General features: G+C 31.1%; 1 protein-coding gene across 4 annotated transcripts in view; it reads left to right on the forward strand.

Moving 5' to 3' along the window:
* LOC124440303 (deleted in malignant brain tumors 1 protein-like) overlaps nt 1–9,064 on the forward strand; it is a 29,807-nt gene extending 20,743 nt beyond the window's left edge. For all 4 annotated transcript variants that reach the window (XM_046990661.1, XM_046990660.1, XM_046990662.1 and 1 more), the window contains 13 exons: nt 2,971–3,093; nt 3,214–3,531; nt 3,705–3,821; nt 3,891–4,013; nt 4,752–4,870; nt 4,948–5,015; nt 5,102–5,241; nt 5,505–5,614; nt 6,132–6,193; nt 6,455–6,615; nt 7,542–7,841; nt 8,265–8,398; nt 8,735–9,064. In XM_046990661.1, the coding sequence (XP_046846617.1) occupies nt 2,971–3,093; nt 3,214–3,531; nt 3,705–3,821; nt 3,891–4,013; nt 4,752–4,870; nt 4,948–5,015; nt 5,102–5,241; nt 5,505–5,614; nt 6,132–6,193; nt 6,455–6,615; nt 7,542–7,841; nt 8,265–8,398; nt 8,735–8,827 (1,868 nt within the window). In that variant the 3' untranslated portion in view covers nt 8,828–9,064. The remainder of the gene's footprint in view (nt 1–2,970; nt 3,094–3,213; nt 3,532–3,704; nt 3,822–3,890; nt 4,014–4,751; nt 4,871–4,947; nt 5,016–5,101; nt 5,242–5,504; nt 5,615–6,131; nt 6,194–6,454; nt 6,616–7,541; nt 7,842–8,264; nt 8,399–8,734) is intronic.
* Nucleotides 9,065–11,748: the final 2,684 nt, after the last annotated feature.

The raw sequence follows: 11,748 nt of genomic DNA on the forward strand, positions 1-11,748 counted from the left end.
AGTCATTCACATTCACAAAGTAAGTGTTGAATGAAATTGGTTGTAGACGTGTTCCTGGTATACTTTGGTTGATATTTGCCATAAATTGAAAATTACATTTTGTTTAACTATATTTCATATTTTCAATAAATATCACTTGAATAGTTGGACGTCTCTGTTAGGCAAACAGGTCAGTTTTTTAATCTAAAATATTGAAATGGTATGTTGATTGTGTACAAGACCATTTGCCTTTTTCCTTCCTTCCACTTTTCAACGAGAAATCATAATATATAACTACATCAATCTAAATTTGCATCGCTTTTGCGTAGCTCGATATTATCCGGATTTATTATAGTTCCCAGGACTTCGCGCTGTCCGTTTCTCTCGCATATTTTGAAATTGTTGCAAATTGGCGGTAAATAGGTCAGCAATTTTGAATTCGGTCGGTGTGTGCAAACGTTGTTCGGTTTTGTTTGAATATATATGTCATAATTGGGACAGAAATCGAAAAAAAAAGAGCAAGACGGACTCCTTCATTTGGACTGATGATAAGTTTGAACTCTTACTGAAAGTCACACTAGAATTTAAAACATCCAACGCTATGTAGAAAGTCGATTGGAATCGACTGAAGCAAAGTCGACGACATTTTAAACGCGCTATAATAATTGCTAGGCATCTTGTTCAAAAATATCCGAATTTACCGTCCACACGCATTCAAATTGTTTTCGGATACGAAAATTTTCACTCCAGAGAGCGGATTCAAAAATTTCCGGATAACCCGCTCAAATATTCGGATGCGTGTGGACGAAAGGGTTATTCGCAACTTTTTTGTTGCGAATACGAAAATATCCGTATACGTGTGGACGGGGCCTTATCTAGATGGGTGTGTCACATTTTAATTCTTTTGTATTTTAAGTTGACATACTAATCAATTCATCAAAGTTACCGAAATTTTTAAGGCATTTAGGATATCTTCCCTAATGAATCTCTAACTATCCGGCATCCAAACTTGCTTCCATGTGACGAGTAATTTTTTACTACAGCCTAATTGTTTGATTTTTAGTCTGCATGTGTGCATTGCTCATTTTCTAAAGGATTTATTTATCAAGGTGTACAATACAATCGAAGCTTTTAAGTACTTTTACTGTCTGTATAATAATATGGATACATTCTGCAAATGAATTTCCCTGAAGACAAAATTATGAAAATTGGCAATGGTAGTACACCTCTTACTTCTGAAAGAGGCAATGAGATAAGTTTAGTCGCTGGTTTGTTGATAAAGCCAAAATGATTTGCCGTTTTTTTAGGAACTAAAAGTTTAGCAAGTGTGACGAGATATTCTGTTACATGCTTAAAATAATTGTCACTGGGTTGTAAAAAAAACTTTGCAACGAAAGAGATAAATGTTGAAGGACAAGTTGTTACATACTTGAACTCTTGTTCTTAAACTCATGTATCTTTTTTTACTTATGACTGCAATGACATTTGTATAAACAAAAGGTTTGGTGGGAATGGAGAAACGACAAAAACATCCCGTTACCTGGTGTTCTTAATGTTTATCGAATTTTCTAAAAAGTGCGAGGCACAACAGAGTTTAGACTTCCCCACTTCAAATTAAACTAGAATTTAAACACTTTTATTTTCTTTACACAAGCGAGAAAATTGAGGCATTTACGAAGTGCTCTCGTCTCTTCGATTTTCTGAATGTTTTACTTTTAGATAAACTATAAGATGCCAAAATACATAGACGTTGACAAATTTTTGCGAAGTTTTTATGAAATGATAGTTTTCTGAACATTTTTAACTATATGACACAATTCAATGAAATATCTTAATATACAATTCGACGCATCTTCTTATTCGGTTTTGAAAACAAAAAAATTAGTGAATTTTCTTGTACATATCTGTTAATGTTACAGGTTTCAGGGAATGAAACAGTCTAGATTTGATTTGCTCGCTTGATTTTGTTCAATAACGTTTGATGATGTTAGAGGAAGATCTAATTGTAGTTGTGTAAAATGCTTGTGCAATATTTTGTACTCCAACAGGGCTGTTATTGATTGTACGTACGAGCAAAGTATAAGCACGAGAAAGTAAAACAGCTGTATGTAAAAATGTCTGATTTGAAGGAATTCCCTAACTATAGAAAATTGGCTACAAAATAAAAATTTGTTCCTACATGGAAGTGTTCATCTATACAGTGATACTTGAGAAAGAAAATAAACAACTGAAAGACGAGGTTTAAAGCAAGTTTGAGTTATTTTTCTTGCTACTACAAGAATGGAGAAATCCTTGCTATGAAAATTTGTTTTGCTGAGCTATTTGCTAGGAAAAATGAGGATAACTGCCCTTCCAGTCGTGATCATCTGTTAGAGATATTCGACAAATTCCATAAATCTTAGTACTTATGCTTGGAGCTTGCTGCAATAATTGATGCAGGATGTGTTTTGTAAATGCCATGTATTACTTACAGGGAGATGGACCACTCATATTTACTAGTTATTAGTGGCTTTTGGTTTTGGCTTTTTCCCATGCAGTAGCAGTTGATCACTATTCCTAAACTTCAGCTGTTAGTCTTGAAAAAGCTGGTAAAGATTTTTAACTCCGCAGATAATTTATTTCATAAGCGAAACTATGTATCACCTGCCTGCCGTACACTTCTAACTGCAGACATTAATAGTGCTAGCATTTAAAACTACACGTCTTTGCTGCCCTGTGCGGATTCAAAACCCTAACAGAAACAACAAATATTGTGTTACTTAGTTTCTTTAGCTAATAATATTGCATCGTTTACGAGGTAATCCGTGCTATGTCATATATCATTAGTATCTTGTATAGATTTTCCATTATCTCGTATTCATTCCAATCTTTCAAGTCTGTTGCAACCGTAAGCTAAAGTAGTAGTTGAATTCAGAATTTTTTTTATCATTTTTAATGAAATTTTTGTTTCCATCTACATTATCATTTTGCATTTTTACAATTTATTTGTAGACATTGACGAATGTTCTCTTTCAACTGATAACTGCCACCAAAACGCAACATGTATTAACAACAAAGGATCATTTTCATGCAAATGTAACTTTGGTTATTTTGGAAATGGAACCATATGTTCAGGTAAAGGTCAATTTTTTGAAAGTATTCAGAAAATATAATTTCAAGGTTTTGATGATCATCTATAAATAATTTTTTGATATCCAGAAGCATTGAGTTATTTTATTTTTTAACATGATCAAGTACCTCGTCTAAGATTGGAAGGACCAAAAAGTAAAAATGGTACTGGCCGCGTTGAAATTTTATATATGGAAGAATGGGGAACAGTATGCGACGATGACTGGGATTTAAAAGATGCTGAAGTTGTTTGTCGTCAACTTGGTTATGATTATGCAGTAAAAGCTCTACCAGGAAGTCATACACCAAATGGTCATGGAAAGATATGGTTGGATGATGTTAAATGTACTGGTAGTGAACCAAATTTAGCAAGTTGTGTAAAAAACGAATGGGGAAGTCATAATTGTGAACATCATGAAGATGCTGGTGTGGAATGCTCTAACGGTAAAGTTTTCTTTATCATTGTACTTATAAATACTTCATGATAGATTTGTTGTTTGTATAAAAAATGATGAAAATCAATGTTATCATCTTTAAAGATTTTAACCGTATTTACAAGAAGTTGCATACCAAATCATCACTATATGATATTAAATTAAATAATAATTTTACATTAGATTTTGATGAATGTTCTCTTCAGTTGCACAACTGCAGCAGTAACAGTCAATGTATAAACACAATGGGAAGTTTTTCATGTATTTGTAAATCTGGATATACAGGAACAAATTGCACAGGTAAGATGCCTTCAGCAGGAACACCATTTCAAGAATTTCTAATTACAAAATGTTTTGTGTCATTTGTAGACATTAACGAATGTTCTCTGTCTATTGATAATTGTCATGAAAAAGCAACTTGTATGAACACAGAAGGATCTTTTTTATGCAAATGTAAACATGGTTATCAAGGAGATGGAACGTTGTGCTCAGGTAGGCATTGATCTTAATGACTGCGCTTTAAATACTAAAAGAAATACTTTATATAATATTGCACTGTTGACGATATGAAAGTGATTGGTAAGTAAATGACTGCTTTATATGTAGAAATTATGTAGATAAAATTGATTTGACATATTTGATGGAAAAAACAAGCTTTTGTATTGTTGGTGGACCTTTTAGAGAAAAATATCAAATCAAATTTCACAAACGCTGCAAAACTATAAACGAAACATTTTGGCTGTGGAAAAGTTTTATGGTACATGTACCAACATAAAGGCTATCCAAACTTTGTATCTATTGAGTGAGCTTTCTTTTAGTTCAATGGCAAGTAATTAAAATTTCTTTAAGAAAAGTCTTTGACTCGAATGTTAGCGTAAATCTACTTTTAATATAGGAAAAGGGTTTTTATTCCTTCCATATTAAACATACGTTTAGGTATTAAATTTCCTGGTGAAGTTGTGAGTTTGTCTATGCCTGGAAACCATACACTTTTTATTAAGAATCTTTTGGTTTTCACGATGCGTTAAATTATCTTTATAATGTACGGTTAGCTTAACTTAAGACTTTCTTTTTTTACGTAAAGTTTTCATTGATTTCAGATTTCTTGCAGGTCTTAAAATATAAATCATTACGCGATTTCTTTAAAACATATTTTGACATTATAAACAGTGTTTTGATTTCACGAATGCTGCAATGTCTGGTGAAATCATTTCTTGTGTGACTTTGCAGAGAAAAATGACAAAAAGTACATGCTTGAGATTCGGTTGACAAATCACAAGTTTTCTGAAACTTTATTGAATTCATCTTCCAACGACTACAATAACTTGAAGAATGAAATAGAAAGAGAGGTAAATATTTTCTTGTTTTCAACTCAGACTTGAATTTTTGTGCTTGTAGCAATACATAGTTTGTAATTTTTTTTTAGCTCGACAATATATTCAAATCGTCTGATAAAAGTTTTTGGTACATTGATGCAAGAGTTCTTGGATTTCAGTAAGTTCAGATTTAATATTTGTTTTTCTTTTGCTTTCATTTAAATGTTTTATTCTTGCAATAATTATAATATTTATGCTTCATAGGAAAGGAAGTACAATTGTATCTTTTGTCATATCCTTGAAACGTCAATTTAATTTTGATCCTCGTGAACTTATAAAACAAATAAACAAAGTTGACACAATTGCTGGATACAGTTTTGACAAGACTTGCACAAGATTGAGAGGTATTTTATGTAGATAAAATTGGTTTTAAATTATAAAACACACTTGCCAAAAACATCATCTTGTAAATTCATGATTTGAGTTACGCAGAGACACGATTTAAAACAACATATCGATTTTATTTTAAAATTACTATCAATTGTTTACCCTTTAATTCTCTGTCGGTCGATTGTGTGTATTCTCTATTCTGCGGTACAAATTTTCGCTGTATAGATGAGTTTGCTAAAGCGGTGCATGGTGAAAACTTTTTTTTTCTATTTTTTAGCCGTTGATGTTAAGGTGGAAATCAAACTTTCAAATATAACCTTAGACAAAGATGTAAAGAATAAATTTTCATTGGCTTATCAAAAATTGAAAGAAAATGTTAATGCAAAGGTATAATTGCAAAGGAATTATAATTCAATTGACAAAAATAACACATAATTGTTCAAAGAATGTTACAGATGTTAAACTGTAAGATCTGGTCAAAAATTAGTGTTGTTGTTTTTAGTTTGTTGTTCTTTACATAAACATTTGGATGTGTACTTTGATTTGCTATATTATCTACAACAGACTAGTAGACGAGAGCATGTATTATAGCTGTCATGTCCTTGAACATTTTTTTACAAAGAGCTTTTTCTATAACGTTTATCCAAAGTTTTTTTCGTGATTGATCAATAAATTATGTCATGGTCGTTTTTTTGGAATATTTGACGTTGGATATATCTCCATCGTCATTTCTAATACTACGTATGCATAAACTAAAATATATAAAGCTGTGTATATTGATGTTTTAAAGGAAGTTTGATAAAACTAAATTACAGTTACACCATTAGCATATGTTTCTCATCTTAAATTGTCGATGTATCTGCTTGTATCACGCAAATTGTTGAGAAATAAATTTTTCATTTAGCTTTACAGACTTTTCAACAACACACCTGGATTTAATGATGTGGATATTTTAGAATTCAATGAGTGAGTACAAATAGAGTTGAACGTAGAAGAAAACAATTATAGAAGAGCGAAACATTTTAAGTAAACAAGAATTTTTCAAATTGAACATTTTGGGCATTCCTTTTCTATCATCACTACATACAAGTGATGAAATATATTTATTTGCAAACGGATTTATAGCAGGATATGTGAATACAAATATTAAACAAATTACAATATAGTGGAGAAAAAAATAATGCTTGTAATGTTTGACTACAAATGTGTTGTTCGTATGCTTTGCAGAAATGATGGTATCACAGTGAATTTTGCAGTCAGTTTCTTTAAAACACCAAATGAGACAATAGATGTTATTGCATTAAACGTTGGTCGTAAGATTATCAAACAGTTAAAAACTGGTCACATTGGCGATTTCAAGGTCAACACAGAATTTCTAAGATTAAAAGGTAAACATATTGTACATTTTTGTGAAAAACGAAAAACATGTGTTTAAGAAACGATTGTGTCATTAAGTTTTTAAATAAAATTTGTCGATAAATATTTTGCTATTGTTTGAAACAAAATATAAACTTTTTCATTTGTGTAATTTAAAATCTTCAAGGAAATATAAACAAGTGTAAGAATAACCATTAGTTTTCTACAATAAACTATAATTTCACAATTCTTTTTTTACAGTTTAGCATTTCATTAAGATTTTATATTACACACTAGAGAACATTCATTTTTTTGTTTCAAACACAAAAGTATTTGTCAATAATTTTCTGTTTGTGAGGACTTATTGACACAACCTCTGTACTTTTTAATCAGTGTTGTAGCCGACGAATAATATTTGGTCTTGTTGAAAAAATTAAATCAAATACTGAATATTGTGAGAAATCCTTTATTACGGGCATTTAAAAACAGCATTTCTGGCTTTTCGAAGGACATAATGGTACATATGGCTTTGAAGACCACGCCAAACGAAAAATCGACATTAACAATATTTCACACACCCACACGATAAATGCTGCTTGCATGTAACTGCTTGCTTTAACCCAACTAAAATATTGTTCTTGTTGAAAAATTATAACTGATATATGGCCCAAGTATTCATGTAAACGTTATTTAATTACTATTACATTTTTTGGAAAAATTTTATAGCTAATATAATTCCGTCAAAATGCAATCGTAGAATTTTGTTTCGTACTCCAGCATTGATGGATATTATTAAAAAACAAATAAATATGTCGTAAAAATTTAAATATGAGAAACATTTATTGCAAAAACATCCAGGATACAGGAGAAGAAAACAAAATTTCTTTTTTACAAAAATTTGGTAACTGCGATGTTTAAAAAATTTGATCAATACTTGCTAAATTTCTTTACACTTTAGTTCCACCTCCTCCTCCGAGGAATGTAAGACCTTCTCAAGTAAAAGAGACTTTCATTTATCTGGAGTGGGAACACCCAGATCTCTATCAATATTTTTCCATTCGTTCATACTACATCAATTATCGTAAAAGTGGTGAAAATATATGGCTCAGCAAATCTTACAGCGCTGATCTTACAACGAAAATGCAACTGAATAGTTTAAAGAGCAATGCGATCTACGTAATTAAGGTGGTTGCTAAGAATGATTACAGTTTTGGAAAAGAGAGTGAAGAAATAGAAGTAAAAACTTTAAAAGAACAAGGTGATTTATTTATTTTTAAAATCCCATAGAACTAACGTGTTTCATAAATATCTGGTATCTATAAATGTCTGACAATCAAGAAATCCATGTTTATCTTGATTTTTCAAAATATTTTCTACTAGAAAGATAGTTTAATAACACTTTATAAATATTATATGAAGGAAATGTCAAATAAATTGTGAATGCAGGAAGAGAATAAAATTATTTGCATTGCAGCTCTAAAAATGCATCTTGATTTCCATAACATGCAGCCAAAATGCAGATAAAACGTCCTAATCAAAGCTAACTCCACATCATTGAGCAAAATATATAAAGTGTACTGTATGATTTTTAAAAACTTTCGTCCATTTGATTTTTCAGCGTTGCTATGTTTTTGCAGCAAATAATACCAGAAAATATAATTTATTAAATTTGTCCTTCTAGGAATGTCACAGTGGTATTATCTTGCTCCAATTGTTGTTGTTGTCTCTTTAATTGCTTTAATCGTCATTATATATTTGGCAAAATGTACGATTTGGAAAACAAGTAGGCGTCGTAAATTTAGCAATGAAGAAAAAGTAAGACACGTTTTCAAATATTATAAATTTATATTTCATTTGCTGTTTTACTTGAAGTAGGTATTGCCTTGTGTATTTTTTCTTATTATATACGAGTTTGAAATTTATGCGCTACAAACTGGTGAAATAAAAATTATATGCCTAAAATTTCCGAGCACCTGATTGGACATATCATTTTCTTCACTAGTGAAAAATGTCGTATCTCCATTGTGATTGGATATACCATTTTTTCACGAGTGACAAAATGCATATCAAGTTATATCAGGTTTCATCCCTTTTTATGGCTTGTTTTTCGAGTGGCTGTTCAATTGATTATTCTTTTGTGATGTTTTTTAGAAATTTTTTGAACTCACTGAAGTGCCAGAAACAAATAAATCGTTGAGTTCAAGCGACACAAATATGGAGACGCCTTTAACTGCTAACGTTTGATGATTTTTTTACGTTTTTGTTAAGTTTAACTATGTTTTTGTGTCAGAATGATATGATGAAAACGGTCGACATGCTTACGTTGTGATTGTTGGAAATTATCTTTGTTTTTCTTTATTATTTTTATGGAATTTATCAATTTATTTGGTTAGTTTGCTGCAACCAAAATTTCTTATCTAGTTGAGTTATTTCATTCAGTTCCTCTTAATAAAATTAGTATGAGTATGATGAACAAATAAATTTAAGTGTGCTTCCCTCTTTTACTATTCTTGACTTGCAATTCAGCCATGTTGTTTGTGGTCCGATACAAAAGAATATTTCATCAGAGTTATTGTTGGCACCAGCCGGCGTGGGCGAGCAACATTGTTTCGCAAATCTCAAGAGAACGGTTGCAAGTCAAGAATTTATTACTTTAAAACATGTTTTTGCATACAACATAAATTATTACTAAGTCACTTTAATGATAAAAAAGTTGTATTCTTTTATGACTTATAAAGATTCACGATAGATCGTCATTGAGCTTTCTCTGGGGCTTTAATTTTCTGGCAGTAAGGTCGAATTTTCGTCATCTATAAAATTACATTATATTTTTACTGCTAATTTTGAATAAGTTGAAATTTAAAATAGTCAGTCTCAAATGTGAATCGTTTTTTAAATGAAGGTTTGATGAGTTTAAATTGAATTGTTGATTTTTGAGGTTACGTTTACAAAATATGTTATTACAGTAAACACAAAAACTAGTGACTATTTAACAATTATATAATAACCAGAAAAATTTGAGCAATTTCATTGGTCGAGAGGTATGATCTATAAGATGACGTACGAACGGAATGACGTCACAGAAAATTTGATGTTTATAAAAACAAACAAATGGCGGATATATTTGAAAATTTATCGCAATACTTCCTTGAATGGGAAAATAAAGATATTCACAAAGACCCAGTTGAGCAAAAAGAAAAGAAACTAAACTATAAAACTAAACAATCGAAGTTTCAGAAAAAGAATGTTTTACACCGACAAACGTTAGTAATTTTTGTGAACAAACCTTTCTTGTGTGAAATGTGTGAAATACATGTTCCCCCGTCATGTTTCTCACGTGAGCATTTCTCGAACATCACGCGTGATAAACATGTAGTTTTACCGTTGTGTTTTTTGAATTTCGATCCTGAATGTGCTATGGGAGGTTTATCTCTTACTGGTATCGCTAATCTTTTTGAATTTTGATTGGGACTTAACTACAATGTATTGCTTAGCGTTAGTTTAATCAAAATACATCTGAAGTCCGATAAGAGTGATTTATCAAGCATTTATCAATCTTGACAGAATGTCCGTTAGGAAAATAACTAAGATAAAAGACACTGCACTGCATCCAAACTTGACGAAACTGGGACAAAATCTTATTTTGTCATCTATAATCATGAAAATGTACAATAATCAACGAATGCTTTAAAGACTCGACAAAAAAGCATGCAAGACGGCAAAATATGGCTGCACAAAACATGTTTTGGAGAAAGGTAGGTAAATTATAGTACATCGTATGTCTACAAAATAATGTCAATGGCCTTCAAATAATGCATGATTATAGTGATTTAAGGGTTATTTTTTGTCTTATGTGATTTTTTCTTTGAAAATATGAAAATTAAATCTCTGCCAAGAATATTTGTGAACTTATGAAAAATTTACATTAAACCAGAGATGGTACATGGTAATTTTCTCAGTAAATGTTCAACTTATGTAAATTTTTTCTTCCAATGACCATCCTAAACATGAATCTTATAAACACATTAAGCATATCAGAAAAGTTATTTCTTTTTGTATTTGGAAGTTATAGCTATGTCAACACTGCCATTTCAAGGCTGTCTCAATGTTAACACTTTCGTCTACGATTTAAGATAAATACCATGTTGTTTGTCATGGTCATTTTACATAAAAACAGTTGACATTACTTTTAGTAAATGTAATGCATACAAACTCTTATACAGGTCCTTGACTACATGTAGAAAAGTGCAGAATACAAATGGCATTAAATAGTTCCAAAAAAATCTGTTTAACTGGTGAATGGTTTTAAACCTCTCTCAGTTTAGTGGCATTTCACAGTCACCAATATGACACTAGCATGGTTAAAACAGAATATTGTTTCTACAGGATGTTTAAAGAAGACTTGTAAAAACTTTTGTTATTTAGTTATTTAGAAAATAGTTTATTAGACTTGCAATGGTACATCTGACAGTAATATTGTGGTTAATAATAAATATTTTTCCAATGAAAATTTTATTTTTGGCTTAGTTTCAAATTGCAGGTTTTGAATTTTTGTTTTTTTTAAATTTTATCAACTATCCCATAAATAAAGTAAATGGTTTGAACCCGGGAGTATCGTTATGTGTTTGTAAATGATGATCGTCCAGGTTAATAAAGTCCTGAGAAGGACTGTTTTTGATGTTGTTGACTGACGTTTCGACAACCTTAGCGGTAGTCATCTTCAGAGTCAAATGAGGAGTAAACGTCAGGTTAGCCGTATTTGTTGTCTGGTTCTTACGTCATTGTATTGTGTGTACAGGAAATGTGCAGGAAATGTGTATTGTCATTGTGGATTAGTGTGAAGTGAAATATTTTATTTTTAGTTGTGATGTGTGATTTAGGTGTGACGTTTTTAGTTGTAGTGTGTGGGTGTCAATTGTGTATTGTCATTGTGAATTAGTTTGAAGTGTAATGTTTTTAGTTGATCGTTTGTTTGTATTGTGAATAAGTCGTTTGTAAGGTGCCGGTAATTGCTGTGGTTCAGGGTTTGTTCCAAGTTGGTATACCAACTTTCTAATGTAAGCCGTTGTCTATAGTCAGTACTGTAAGTGATGCATTTTGCCGAGTCCCAGTCAATGTTGTGCTTTGTGATTCGGTGATGTTCGGCAATGTGATTAGTTTTGTCT

Source organism: Xenia sp. Carnegie-2017, unplaced genomic scaffold (genome assembly GCF_021976095.1).
Source record: "Xenia sp. Carnegie-2017 unplaced genomic scaffold, XeniaSp_v1 HiC_scaffold_2, whole genome shotgun sequence".
Taxonomy (NCBI): Eukaryota; Metazoa; Cnidaria; class Anthozoa; order Malacalcyonacea; family Xeniidae; genus Xenia; species Xenia sp. Carnegie-2017.